This window comes from Gorilla gorilla, chromosome 22 (assembly GCF_029281585.2).
Source record: "Gorilla gorilla gorilla isolate KB3781 chromosome 22, NHGRI_mGorGor1-v2.1_pri, whole genome shotgun sequence".
Taxonomy (NCBI): Eukaryota; Metazoa; Chordata; class Mammalia; order Primates; family Hominidae; genus Gorilla; species Gorilla gorilla.
In genome coordinates this window covers 16,021,241-16,036,045 of record NC_073246.2, presented here as the reverse complement: position 1 = coordinate 16,036,045, position 14,805 = coordinate 16,021,241, and the positions used below count along the sequence as shown (strand labels likewise).

Sequence of the window (14,805 nt, the reverse complement as noted above, 5' to 3'; positions counted from 1 at the left end):
GATGGAGGGGGAATAAGGGAAATAGAGAGAGCGTGAGAGAGCTAGAGAGCCAGAGTGATAGAGCCTGGGAGAGGGAGCCTTCTGCTCTGGTAGACAGGGCTCCTTCGAGCAGGCTGGGGTAGGGTGGAGGGTGCTTGAGCCGGGCCAGAACAGGGTGCAGGGCCACCCATGCAAGAGGACCAACAGAACCCTGAGACGTATTTTTTCTTGGATTGGTTGGTTGCTTTGGGGGTGCTTTTTTAAATTATTATTACTACACTTTAAGTTTTAGGCATAAACTGGAAGAACAACAAACTAAGAGAAAAAAAAACAAACTATTCTTGGCATTTTCCCTCATTACCTAATTTCCAAGTGACCTGCATATTTCTGATTGCTCTCCTTTTCCCTTCCCATTTTCCCCTGTGAAGCCTTGTGCCACTGAGAGATGATACATCGGTTTTTCAGAAAATTAGCAGCAGCAACATATCCACTTATTGTAAGTTGCTTTAGTTTTGTTTGAGTTTTAAGATAAAGCCGATTTCCAGGGCATAATTTCTTTCCTGTGTTGTTTTACACTAACTGGGGGGGGGGGGGGGGGGGGGGGGGAAGGAAAGAATAACCCTCCACAGAAAAAAAGTTGAAAAGGTTACCTTTAACAAATTCACAAATATTTTCCAAAGTGCATTTTATAAAGCCGTACCCTTTAATGCTCCTTTAAAAGCATCAATATTTAAAATAAAATCTTAGACAATTATTTCAAAATAATTTGCATTTGCATTCAGGGAATGGTTGAGCTTCCAAATATAAAAAATTGACCCTTACCTATGTCAATGTTAAAACAAATATTTTGGGAAGAAAGTTGATCTATACCTTGTCCAGTGCTTCAATATCCGCACCATTGAAAAGCAGTTTTTCTGCCAGTGAGGTGCTCTCACCATACACAGCATAATGGAGAGCAGTGTTGCCGTAGATATCCTTAAGGTTTGGATTGGCGCCATGTTCCAGCAGAATAACGGCACAAGCCTCTTCCTGGCAATGGACAGCGTGTCCGTATTAGACCAAGAAATAGATTGTAAATTCTAAGAAATTCAAAATACACATTCCACAGGTTTCACCAACTAGTTATATTTAAATGAGATCAATTTATTTTAATTCTATGTATGCAAATCAAATCCATGTCATGCTAAAAGAGTTGGCTCTAATATACCTGTATCAAAGGCGTTCTATTTTCTTTGTCACAGATATCAATCTGGCATTTTCTGCTAACCAGGAGAGTGACCACTTTCACATGGCCACTGGCACAGGCCAAATGTAGAGCTGTTCTACGAGAGTAAGAGGACTTTTTAGGAAACTGTAGTGCAACATCTCAAAACATACAATCATTCATGTAACTGTAAAAATTGAATAGCATGTTTTTCCTCTGCCTTCAAAACAAATACTTATTTTTTTTTTGAAGATAGTACAATACTTACTAGCTCTTATTGCTCATTGCCCTAAATGAAAACAGCAGCCTATTTGAACAGAAAGAGCTCAGTCTTTGGATTCAGTTCAATTAGGGTTTCAGTCCTTCTTTAAATCCTGTCACTTACCAACTATTTCTTAGCCTTTCTGTGCCTCAACTTCCTCATTAATGAAGATGACAATAGTAGCTATCTCATAGGACACCATCGTGATGCTTAAATGAGAAGCTATGTATTTAGAATAGTTCCTACAACAAGTCAATAATTGTAAGATTTTTGTTTTTTGAGACAAAGTCTCACTCTTTTGCCCAGGCTGGAGTGCAATGATGTAACTATAGCTCACTGCAGCCTGGAACCCCTGGGCTCAAGCGATCCTCCATCCCCAGCCTCCTGAGTAGCTGGGACTACAGATGCACACCAGCATGTCCAGCTATTTATCTAAAAATTTTTGAAGAGTAAGAATCTCACTTTGTTGCCCAGGATGGTCTCAAACTCCTGGCATCAAGCAATCCTCTCACCTCAGCCTCCCAAAGTTCTGGGATTACAGGTGTGAGTCACTGCACCCAGCCAGATATTATAATTGTTACTATTACTACTACTTAACAAAAACATTTTAATTAGGTAAAAGATACAATTACACCTACTTTGCAGGATGGCTTAAAGAGTAGGTCACATTTTAATACCTCTGACATTGGAATGCCACTTATATTATTATAACTATAATTGGTAGCATTTTAAAAATTATCTTATTGATATATAAAATAGCGGGGTGTCACACAATCCATGAGACCTTACATTAAGTAGAATATGGTATACTCAGCAGGTCTAGGGCAGTTCTAGGCATATAACTGGCACTTAAATACATTTTAGTTCTTAAAGGTACTATGGGGAAAGAGCACTGAAATAACAATAATGTATTTTTTAAAAAAATTAATTCCTTGATTTTCAAACAAATTGAAGCCAAAGGAAACTCATGATTCAAATGAATACATATGGCTCATTTTATTCAATACTTATAATACTTACAGAATATATGCAAATAACACTTTCCAATGATTAATATTAGTATTTAAGGCTGATAAACTTTTCAAAGAGCAGTTAAAGATTATCTTCTACTATTTTCTAAGTTCAGAAATGCTTTTGTTTGAAAGGTGGGACACAAAGTTTCAAGGAGATTAAGTCCCAATATTCCTATATTAAATCTCTCAGCTTGTGCAGGCAGGGCAGGTAAACATGAAGTTTTTAAGGATAGAAGCATCCTGAGAGATAGTAGAATATGTCTGCTACATAACAGGTACTCAGGTTATGTTTGATGAATAAATGGAATGAAAGAATGGATAAATACAGTTGGGGAGATCGATATTTTTAAATAAACTCCTATAAAGCAATATTTTTGCAATAGTATTTATATGTTATTTTTATTTTTAAAGAATACAATTGAAATGAAATTATTAATCTATCATTGTTTGCATAAATTGAGTGAATATACAAGAAAAACATGTACATAATAATATATGCAGATAATAAAATCTGGAAACAGATAAAAACATTCCTTTTTTACTTCTGAAGAGGCTAAAAGTTCTAAGAAGATAATACACAAAATAATGATAAAAAATAGCGAGAAATTATTTTTAATATTGTAAGATTCATATTCCTCTCTTCCCAAGGATTATTCCTTTATTAATAAACTTTACTAGAAGTTTTGTACATGCTCATTGCAGCAATCACAGATAAGAAAAAGGAAAAGAACTTTACTTAAAATACAATTGCTCAGAAATTACAAATTTTATATTTTGTACATATTTTTTGCTAAACAAGACCATAGTATATTTGTGTGTATGTATAATTTAACTGATTTTTTTCCTCGCTAGCTATAACAAAATACATCTTCGCACATCAATGTACTTCTGTATCTATTGCCACCTTCAATGGTCACATATTATTCCATCCTATGGATGCAACTGAAATTTATTTATAGGATCCATTCTATGGGTTCTTTTTAAAATAAGTGTTGCAAAAAATAAAGTGCATGTATCTTTATTTCCTAAGTGTGTTTTAATATAATGGAATTGATGGGTAAAGGGCATACATATTTTTTAAATGTAGTACTTACCACCAAATTACCTATTTGAAAAGTAATCAGCAACTTAGACTTTAAGCAGGAGTGTAAAACATCCTCAGAAATATTGTGGATAGAAAACTGTTTCATTCCTCTTTTAATTTAAATTCTTATACCAGAAATGTGAAGGACTTTTTCCTACGTACACAAGTAACTTGTAGATCTGGAAAAAAGTACTTTGCCCAATTTTAGAGTTTTTGATGATTTGATTTGAAAGAATTCCCTGTAAAATGAAAATGTATTTTTCATCTAATGTGTATATATACATACAACTTTTCAACTGTGTATATATAACTGATATATATATTACAGATTATATCTGTAATATATATATGGTATATATATCAGTAATATATATATCATACGATATATAATAAACAATATAGGCCGGGCACCGTAGCTCATGCCTGTAATCCCAGCACTTTGAGAGGCCGAGGCAGGCAGATCACTTGAGCTCAGGAGTTCGAGACCAGCCTGGCCAACATGGTGAAACCCGTCTCTACTAAAAATACAAAAGCCAGGCATGCTGGCACCTGCCTGTAATCCCAGCTACTTGGGAGGCTGAGCAAGGAGAATTGCTTGAACCCGGGAGGCAGAGGTTGCAGTGAGCCAAGATTGTCCCATTGGACACCAGCCTGGGCAAAGAAGTGAGACTCTGACTCAAAAAAATATATATATATAATGAATTCCCTATAAAATGAAAACATACTTTTCATTTGAATATATATATATATATAATATAGTTAATATTTTTTCAAGTAAGTTCTCTTTTGTTGTTTTTTTTTTGCTGAAACACAGGCAGTTTTAATTTTTAGTTTGCTAAATCAACCTTCAGAATGTCTGCTTATGAGGTCATTCTTAGGAAGGCTTTTGTCAACATAAAGTGTACCTGCAAAATAAGCGTTTGTGTTTTCTTCTGGTACTTTACTCATTTGCATATGTAAAAATTTCAATCTGTATTCCATCAGGAACTTTGTTTGTGACATAAAATTTCATTAGTTTTCTTCAAACAGCAGACTTTTTTTTATTAATAATTCATCCTTTCCTACTCATCAATCCTTATGTATATCTTACATAATTTCAGTGTTTCTGGGTTGCCTATTCTGTTCCATGCGTTTATCTGTCTTTTCAGCTGTTAGTAAACAATTAATTGTAGAAATTAACAGCACATTTTGATATCTAGAGGAGCAAGTGTTTTTTCACTCCATTATGAAATTTTTAAAAATGTCATCACAATAGCGAAAGACAGCAGGTGTCATACAAAAATCTTAAAACCTTGATATTTTCATTCGGTCTATGTAAAATTGATTAACACAGAAAGAGCTCACATTTTGGGAAAAATGTGCCTTCCCATTCAAGAACACAGAACCCACCTCCCACTTCCAAGCTTCTCTCTAAGAACCTTCAGTAAAGAACCTACCTACACAGCGGGATACGGATGTAAAACGGACAGCTTTATCTGAGAACTTTTCGCCTACTGAAAATAACTCACGGTATTTTTGAGAGGGAAATGAGTTCTCTCATTAGGCACCTCCTATAATGTATATAAACCATGTTTTAAACGTGTAGGTTAAAAATAACAACACTGTATATGCTTAAATTTGTGAGTTAAATCACTCAAATTCTCCACCAACTGCTCCAGCCAGGGAATTATAAGGGATGGAAAACAGCTGAGGGTCCGTTTGGCTCCGCCGCTCAGAGGGTGCCCGGCGCCTTGCAAGGCCCCGTCCCAGGGGCTGCCGGAAAGCCGCGCCTGGGAACCCCCTCCCACCCCAGGCTGAGCCCCCGCTACCTTTGCTGCTTGTCCAGGGCGTCCAGGTCTCCGCTCCTGCGCGCCAGACAGCGCTCCACCTCCGTGGCGTCGCCCTTGACAGCCGCCTTGTGGATCTTCTGCAGTTCGGAGTCCCCGATTCGGTACCCGGAACCCGTGCAGACGTGGTCTATGGAGCCCAGGACCGTCTGGCCCCTGCGGCTCCCGAAGCCGAACAACTTCATGGTGGTGACTTCTCAGACCCCCAACCACCGGCTCTTGAGAGGGGGCAGCTCCCTGTCACCTTTTCACTACCACCCCCCGCCCCCGCCGACCCAGCCCCAAATCCCCTATCCAACCCCAAATCCCCGATCCAACCCCCAATCCGCGATCCAACCCCCAATCCGCGATCCCAAATCTATGATCTCCAAAATCCGCGATCCAGCCCGGTCCACTACAGCCTTCAGCCACGACACTCGCAGCCTCCGACGTCTCAGACCGAGTGAGCCTGGCAAAGCCTGGCAAAGCCGTTGGGGGCGCGCCTGCACCCCGGTGGCCGCCGGGCTCCCGGAAGTCGCTGGGAAGCGGCACGCGCTGGCAGGTGGGGCTGCAGCTGCGGGCGGGCGCCGCTGGGCTCGCCGGTTCTCCTGGGCTCGCCTGGGCGGCCCCAGAATCGCACGCGCGCAGCCAGCCCGGCCTGAGGAGGATGGCCTGTCTGGCCTTGCGGCCCGCCCTGCTTCTCCTCGGAAGGGAGATCGGGTGCTGGCAAGGGCACTTCGCGGCCACCGGAGTGTCCTTCAGGGCACCCCCTGATAGCGCCCCTAACCCGCCGCCCGCTGTTGGCCCCGGGATGGCGCCCCTAACACCCTCCCCTCGCCACTGCAGCGTAGAACCCAATAGCGCCCCCAACCCGTCCCCGCCTCAGACGTTGCAGCACCAGATAACTCCCCCAACCTGCCCCCTGCCGTGGGCCATGCAGCCACGGATTGGACCCGCAACCAACCCCCCTGCCGCGGGCAGTGACGCCCCAGAAAGCGCTGCAACCTGATCCCCGCCGTGAATAGTGCAGCCACGGATCCTTAAGGCCCCCAACCCGCTCCCCACCATGGGCAATGCAGTCCCAGATAGCGGAGAGCACCCCCAACCATCCCCCAGCCGCGCGGTATGATGCCCTGGATAGCGCACCCAACCCGCGCTCCCCGTGGACGGCTTAGCCCCCGACAGCTCCCCTAACTCGTATGCCACTACCGAGAATATGGTTCCAATAGCGCACCAAACCTGATCCCCGCCACAGGCAGTGCAGCAGCTGATAGCTCCCCTAACTCGCTCCCATTGACAATACAGCCCCCTAATGGTGCCCACAACCCACCACACCTCCCCACCCGCCACTGGTGGGGTATCGCCCCCAAACTGTCCCTTGCCGCTGGCAGTGTAGCCCCCAATAGCGCACCCAACGCCCCCCTCTATCATGAGTAGTCTGGCCCGCGATAGCGCCTGAAACCACTCCCTCCAATCACCTCCCTGTACCCCCCTTTCCCGCCCCCCCCCCCACCTGCAGTGTATCGCCGGATACTGCCCCTAACCTATCCCCTGCGGGGGGCATTGCAGCCCCAGATAGCGCCCCCAACAAGCCCCCGGCCGCGGGCGGTGCAGCCCCCATACCACCCCCCACCCCACTATGGGCAATGAAGCCAGACCAGTCAGCACCCAGACCAGTCCCCCCACCCCGGCGCCGCTGGCAGTGTAACCACAATAGCGGCCCTAACCCGCCCCCTGTTGCAGGCAGTGTATCACCCAATACGGCCCCCAACCAGCCCTACTGCTGCTGGCAATACAGCCCAGGATAGTGCCCCCAACCTGCCCCCTCGCTGCTGTGGGCAGCGCAGCCCGGGATAGCATACCTAAAGTAGTGACGCCCGGAATAACACCCCTACCGGCCCCCGGCCGCGGGCAGTGTAGCCCCGGATAGCGCACCTACCCAATCGCCTTTCTACGCTCTGGCCGGCTGCAGTGTCCGCTGCTGCCACCCACAGCAGCGAGGCGAGCCAGCGAGGCCAGCCGCAGTCCCACAGACTCTAGCCTCCAGCCTGTGGTAGGTGCCTCCTCTTTCCCTTCCTGTATCCAGGCAAGGAGCAGCTCTCGCTGCCAGTCGCCTGTCTCCATTACCACCACACACTATGCAGAGGCAAGCCCTGGTGCCACAGGATCCAGCCTCCAGCCTCCAGCCCCCAGCCCCCAGCGTGTGGCGGGGGACTCCGCTTTCGCCTTCTCTAAGGTGCGAACTGAGAGGCTGGGAACGCTGAGGTACAACAGCCTGCAATGGCGCAACACCCCCTTAGCATGCTTTATATACTGAGGTTATGCAAGCCAGGTTCCTGGACTTCATGTTGTGATTGGATGAGAGAAAACCGCTAGGCCTGCTAGTTGGGGGCGCTATCCCACACTGTATTGCCGGCAGCAGTGAGGTGGGTTAAGGGTGCTATCCAGGGCTGCAGTGCTCGGGGGTGCGGGTGGGGGGGTTTTGGGTTGAGGGCACTATGGGGTGCTGCAATGCCCATGGTGCGGGAAGAGGGGGCAGTTTGGGTGTGCTGGGTGCGCTATGGGGGGGCTACACTGCTGGTGGCAGCAGGCAAGGTGGGTTGGGGGCCATATCAGGGGCTGCACTGATTGCTTTAGCTAGGATTTCCAGTACTATGTTAAGTAACAGTGGTGACAGTGGGCATCCTTATCATGTTCCAGATCTTAGAGGAAAAGCTTTCCATTTTCCCCCATTCCATATGATTCTAGCTGTGAGTCTCTCTCATGTGGTTTTTATTATGTTGTGGTATGTTTCTTCTGTACCTGGTTTTTTGAGGATTTATAACATGAAGGAATGCTGAATTTCATCAAATGCTTTTTCAGTTTCAGTTGACATAATCATACTGTTTTGTCGTTTATTTGGTTGATATGATGTATCAAATTGAGTGTTGAATAACCCTTGCATCCCAGGGATACATCCCACTTGATCCTGATGAATTATCTTTTTAATGTATTGCTGAATTTGATTTGCTGGTATTTTGTTGAGGATGTTTGCATCAATATTAGAGATACTGGCCTGTAGTTTCCTTTCTTTGATGTCTTTGTCTGATTTTGGTATGAGGGTAATAATGGCTCCACAGAATAAATTTGGAAGTATTTCCTGCTGTTTTTCAAAATAGTTTGAGTAGGATTGGTACTAGGTCTGTAAATGTGTGGTGTGAAGCCATCAGCAGTGAAGCCATCAGTTCCTGGGCTTTTCTTTACTGGGAGACTTTTTCTGATGGTTTCGATCTCATTACTTGTTACCGATCTGTTCTGGTCTTGGATGTTCTCACTGTTGAACCTACGTAGGTTGTATGTGTCTAGGATTTCTACTAGGCTTTCCAATTTATTGGCATATAACAGCCAGTTAAGATCCTTTGAATTTCTGAAGTATCAGTTGTAATGTCTCCTATTTTATTTTTTGATTTTATTTATTTGAATCTTCTCTGTTTCTTCTTAGTCAGCCTGGCTAAAAGTTTGTCAGTTTCGTGTAGCTTTCCAGAAAACCAACTTTTTGTTTAATCTTGTGTATATTTTTAACTTCAATTTTATTTCTGCTATGATCTTTATTATTTCTTTTCTTATTCTGGGTTTAGTTTGTTCTTACTTTACTAGTTCTTTAAGATGTATTGTTTATTTGAAGTTTTTCTTCTGTTTGGATGGTAGGCACTTATAGCTATGAATCTCTCTGCCTTTGTACTGTTTTTGGCATATCATAAGTTTTGGTATATTGTGTCATTACCATTTGTTTCATGAAATTTTTCAATTTCCATCTTAGTATCTTCATTCACCCACTAGTCATTCATTCAGGAGCGTACTGTTTAACTTCTATGTGACTGTATGGTTTTCAAAATTACTCTTCTTATTGATACCTAGTTTTATTCTTTTGTAGTCAAAGAAGATGGCCATGGAGACAGCAGCGTGGTTGGAGTGGTAGCAGGCCGCCATCAGCAAGAGCTGCTCCCTGCCCGGCTGCTGGAGGCTAGAGCCTGCCGCCCAGTGGCTTGCCTCACTGTGGCTGGTGGTGGTGGTGACAGAGACTGCAGCATGACCAGAGTGATAGGATAGGGGCCATCGGGGCTGCACTTTTCACAGTGTGGGGTGGGTTGGGGGTGCTATCTAGGGTGTCACTGCCTGCATTGGGGGTACTGGTTGGTAGCATTATATGGGGCTGCACTGCCCATGGTGGGGGGTGTGTTATGGGTGCTCTCTGGGACTGCAATGCCCATAGAGGAGAACAGGTTAGGGCACTATCGGGTATATGCTGCTGGTGGCGGGCGGGGGGTGGAGGTGGGGGGCGCTATTGAGGGCAGGATTAGCCATGGAGGGGGGCAAGTTGGGTACTGTTGGGGGCTGCACTGCTGGTGACGGTCAGCAGAGTTGGCAGTGACAGTGGTGGCATCCAAGGAAGGGGCGGTTCTCCTCTCCCTGGACTCCACACTCCAGAGGGCAACCTACTTTTGCTCACACTGGAGCGTGGCAGACACACAGTGTTTCTGTGGAAATCCTGAGCATGGCAGAGCCCCCACACCCACCATGGTTCCTGGGCCCATGCACTCTGGGTCTGTGCCACAGATACTGCCTGGCACCCCCTGGTATGGAGTAGCAGACACCACTGGGGACACGGCCCTGTATGTGGAGGCATCCGGAACAGGAAGTGGCACCTGGATGCAGAGGGTTGGCTGGGTCTGAGTTTCTGCTGCTCCTGCTCCCCGAGGAGTGCAGCCCAGGTGGGCCCAGCAGTTCCTGTGGAGTGAGGAGCCAGTCACTGTGGTGTCTCCAGCACCCATCCCAGGCCCCGGTTTCTGGCCAGCTTGGGCCAAAAGGAGAGGCTGGACTTTGAAGGGTGGCTGTGAGTGCCTTCACTGAAACTGGCCCCTGCCACCCAGTGGCTGGCATGACAAAGTGAGGCTCTGATGCTACCTCCCCTTGCATCTTCCTCTAGGATTTTCTGGCTTTGCCGTCCCAGCTGCTCCGTGCCAGGAGGAGGAGGAGACACCTGGAGCCTGCAACACCGCAGCTCACTTCTCTGTGGGCTCGTGGGGGCAATGCAGACCGCAGTGTGCTGGAGCGGTAGGAGGGCAGGTGGCTGCGGCCAGGGTGGGGGCAGGCCTACAGTGGTGGCCAGGCTGCGGCAGTGGCCAGGTGGTAGGAGCCTTGTAGGGAGGGCCGATGCATTCACAATGGGCCTGGCTATGCCCTGCCCATGCTGTGAACCTGGCCCTGTACTGCCCTGCCCTGCCCTGGACCTGCCCTACCATTACCTGGACTGTCTCAGCCCTGCCCTGCTCTGGTCCCACACCCTGGTCCTGTCTTGGCCCTGTGCTACCCTGTCCCTGCTCTGGTCCTGCCCTTGCACTGGCCCTTCCCTGGCTCAGGCCCTGGCCCCACCTCTGCCCTGGACCTTTCCTGAATCTGTGCTGACCCAGCTTTGGTTCTGGCCCTGCCACCTGTCCTGATCCTGGCCCTGCCATGGCACTGGCCCTGCCAATGGTCCTGGTCCTGGTCCTGTTCTGGCCCTGACCTGGCCTTGGACATGTCCTGGCCCTGATTTGTCCTGGCCCTGCCTTGGCCTGTCCCTGCCCTGGCCCCACCATGGCCCTGCCTGTTCTGCCCTCTCCTGGCACTGACCTTGCCCTGTCATGGCCCAGTGGTGCCACTGACCTGCCTTACCCTGCTCTGGTTGTGCCCTGGCCCTACCTGGCGCTGGCCGCTCCCTGGACCTGCCCTGACCCTGCCATGGCTTTTGCCCTGCCCTCACTATGGCCTGGCTCTGGTCCTGTCCTGCCCCTGCCTGTGCCCTGGCCGTGGCCTGGAACCTCATCCTGCCAAGGACCTGCCCTGATTCTGCCATGGCCTTGGCCCTGCTCTGCCTTGCTCCTGGCCCTGACCCAGACCCTTTCCTGGTTCTGTCCTGGCCCTGGCCTTTCTGTGGCCCTGAGCTGGCAGTAGTCTGCCCCTGGTCTTGGCACCAACCTGCCCTGCCGTGCTCTGGCTGTGTCATCACCCTGCCCTGGCCCTGCCTTCACCCTATTCTGGCTTTGACCCTGCGACCCTGCCCTGGCCTTATCTTGGCTCTCACCCTAGTCTTGGCTAGGGCCTGCTCTGGACCTGGCCCTAGCCCAGACCTGGCCCTGGTCTTTGTCCTGCCATGGCCCTGGCCCTGGCCCTGAAGTGACTAGACCCTGTTTTGGCCTGTCCCTGCTCTGCCCCTACCATTGCCTTGCCCTGCCTTACCCGTGCCCTGGCCCCACCCTGAACATGCCCTGACACTGCCTCAGCTTTGGCACTAGCCTGGCTCTGCCTTGGCATTGGCCCTGCTCTATCTATGGACCGGCTCTGGTCCTGTCCTGTACTGGCCATACCATGCCTTGCCCTGACTCAGCTCTGGCCTTGGTGTTGCCCATGGTCCTGCCATGTTTCTTGCCCTGTCCCTATCCTGGCCCTGGCCCTGACCCTTACCCTGGTCTGGCCCTGCTCTTGCCCTAATGCAGCCCCTGGACCTATCCTGGCCCTGCCCTGGACCTGTCCTGGCCCTGGCCCTTCCTGGCTTGAGACCTTACCCTGGTTCTGCCCTGGCCCTGACCCTGTCCTGATCCTGAAATACCGGCCCTACCCTGACCTTGCACTGCTCTGATCCTTGCCCTGATTCGGGCCCTGTCACTATCCTAGCCCTAGCCCTGTCACTGGTCTTACCATGGCCCAGACTCTGCCTTGGCCCTGCCCTGACCCTGTCCTGGACCCTGGCTGTGCCAAGAACCTGCACTGTCCTTGCCCTTCTTTTGCTCCTGCCCCGAACCTGTTCCTGCCCAGGCCATGGCCATGGCCCTGTCCCTGCCCTGGCTGTTCCCTGGCCCTGCCCAGGTCTTGGCACTGGCCTGGCCCTGCCCTGCCTTGGCCCTATGCTTTCCTAGACCAGTCCTGCCTGCCCTGGCCCTGCCTTGGCCCTAGCCTGGCTTTGACCCTGCCCTGGCCCTACCTTGGCCTTCACCCTATCCTTGCCTGGGCCCTGTCTTGTACCTGGCTATAGCACAGACCTGGCTGTGGCCCTGGCCCTGCCATGGCCCTGTACGTATCCTGGCCCTGCTCTGGGCCTAGATTTGTCCTTGGTTTTTAGATGACCCTGACCCTGACCCTGCCCCCTACCCTTGCCCTTTCCCTGGCACTGGCCTTGGACACTTGGACATGTCCGTGGTCCTAACCCTGGCCCTGCCCTGGAGCTGCCACTGTCTTGGCTCTGCCCTGACCCTGGCCCTGCTGCCGCCATAGACCTGCCCTGGTTGGCCATGTCCTGCCTTCACCCTGTGCTACCCTGGGCCTGCTCCACCCTGCCCTGCCCTGGCACTGCCCTGCCTTTGGCCCTGCCCTGACCCCACCTTGGCCCTCGCACTGACCCTAGCATAGACCTGGTCCTAGTTCTGGCCTTGGCCTGGCATTGACCGCTGCTCTTGACCCTAGTCCTGCCATGGCCCTGGCCCTGCCAATGATCCTGACAGCCCCAGCCCTTGGCCGTGACCCTGAACTCGCCCTGCCCTGACCCTGGCTCTGAAGTGGATTTGAAGGTGTCTTGTCCCTGATTTAACCTGGCTTTGCCTTGGCCCATCCCTGTCTTGGCCCTACCATGGCTCTGCTCCTCCTCTGGCTCTGCCCTGGTCTTTTGCTGGGCCTGACCCAGACCTTGGCGCTGCCCCAGCCTTGTCCTAGACCTGGCCATGGCCATGCTCCTACCCTGGACTGGCCCTGGCCCTGGCATGGACCTTGGCCCTGGCCTTCGCTGCTTAAGGCCATACCTAGCCTAGCCCTGGGCCTGACCCTGTCCTGGCCCTGATTTGCCCTGGCCCTACCCTGGCATGCTATTCTGGCCCTAGCCCTGACCCTGTCCCTGTCCCTGTCTTCACCCTAGCCCTGTTGCTGGTCCTGCCATGGCCCTGGTCCTGACATTGCCCTTTCCTGGTCCTGGCCCTGCCCTGGCCCTGCTCTGGCCCTGGTCTGAACTCTGGCTCTGGAATGGACCTGACTTGTCCCTGCCCAGACCCTGGCTCTGGCCCTACCTCTGCCCTGGCCATGCCCTTGCCCTGGTCCTTGTCTTGTCCCAGCTGTGTCCCTGGCCCTGACCTGCCTGTGCCCTGTTCTATCCAGGGCTGGCCCTGCCATGGCCTGGTCTTGCCATTGCCCTGCCCTAACCTGGCCTGCTTGTGCCCTAGATTTGCCCCGGCCTTTGCCCCTGTCTTGGTTTTAGCCTTAACTCAGCCCTGGACCTTCCCTGACCTTGTCTCAGCCCTGGCACTACCCTGGCCTTGCCTTGGCATTTGCCCTGCCCTCTCTATGGCCTGGCTGTGGTACTGCCCTTCTCTGCTCTTGTTCTGTCCTGGCACAGCCCTGGCCCTGGCCCTGCCCCTGGTCCTGCCACATCCCTGGCCCTGGTCCTGCCCTCATGCAGGCCTGCTCCTGCCCCGCCCCTGCCCTGGCTTTGGCCTGAACCTTGGCCATACAGTGACCCTGCCATTACCCTTCCCTGGCCCTGGGGTGGAATCTGGCCCTGCCAAGGACTCGCCCTGGCTCTGTCATGGCCCTAGCCCTTTCCTGGACTTGGATGTGTCCTGTCCTTTATTTGCTCCAGCCCTTCCCTGGATCTTCCCTACCCCTTCTCTGTTCTACAGGGGTATGGCCAGGGTTAGGACCAGGCCAGGGCAGGGTCAGGATCAGTGGAGGGCCATGGTAAGGCCTGAATATGGGAAGGGCCAGGGCAGCAGCAGGGCCAGGGAAGGGTCAGGGCCAGGGATATGGTAGGACTAGGGGCAGAGCCAGCGCTAAGGCTGAGCCAGGGCAGGGCCAGGGCAGAGCAGGAGAGATTACATTAGGATATTATTTAAAATTTTTAGATTTTTAAGATAACTATACTAGTAATAATATTATCTACACTATGTTGTTTGTAATAGTAGTAATATTTGCAGTAGTTAATAATCACTAAATTTTAACCAGTACCTTCTTTGCTTCTGGTACTGTTCTATGACTATAACTATATAAATACGTATATATGTGAAGCATTAATTCTCACAATAACTCTGTGTGCTAGTTACTTATAGTATCCCCATTTTCCAAATGTAGGAAACAGGCATAAAGAGATTAAATACTTGGCCTGGTGCAGTGGCTCACACCTGTAATCCCAGCACTTTGGAAGGCCAAGGCTGGCAGATGGCTTGAGCTCAGGAGTTCGGGACCAGCCTGGGCAACATTGTGAAACCCTGTCTGTACTAAAAATGCACAAAAGTAGTTGATTTGTTTAAGTTCCTGGTAGGATTCTGGTTATGAAACATTGGTCAAATACACAGGGCGTGGATAGGGCATGGATAGGGCAGGGCCAGGGACAAGGTCAGGCAGGGAGGGGCCAGGGCCAAGGCAGGGCCAGAGCTGGACTCGGAGGTGTCCTGACCTGA

The 14,805-nt window shown here is 50.2% G+C and overlaps 1 protein-coding gene and 1 pseudogene across 1 annotated transcript; one reads left to right on the top strand and one right to left on the bottom strand.

Annotated features, from left to right (window-relative positions):
- Positions 1-843: 843 nt before the first annotated feature.
- Positions 844-5,553, bottom strand: LOC115931858 (putative ankyrin repeat domain-containing protein 20A5). Its single transcript, XM_031005266.2, has 3 exons — positions 5,351-5,553; positions 1,187-1,301; positions 844-1,023 (listed from the first exon to the last, which is right to left on the bottom strand). The coding sequence occupies exons 1-3, from the start codon at positions 5,551-5,553 to the stop codon at positions 844-846; spliced, it is 498 nt and encodes a 165-aa protein (XP_030861126.2).
- A 4,351-nt stretch (positions 5,554-9,904) lies between these two features.
- Positions 9,905-14,805, top strand: part of LOC134757840 (histone-lysine N-methyltransferase SETMAR-like) — a 35,710-nt pseudogene continuing 30,809 nt past the window's right edge.

Bases quoted from the DNA above. Each gene is read 5' to 3' on its own strand.
- LOC115931858 (XM_031005266.2), bottom strand. From the start codon at position 5,553: ATGAAGTTGTTCGGCTTCGGGAGCCGCAGGGGCCAGACGGTCCTGGGC. The intron at 1,302-5,350 runs GTAGCGGGGGCT...TTACTCTCGTAG, and splicing joins GCCCTGGACAAGCAGCAAAG to AACAGCTCTACATTTGGCCT. The intron at 1,024-1,186 runs GTATATTAGAGC...TAATACGGACAC, and splicing joins ATAGAACGCCTTTGATACAG to GCTGTCCATTGCCAGGAAGA.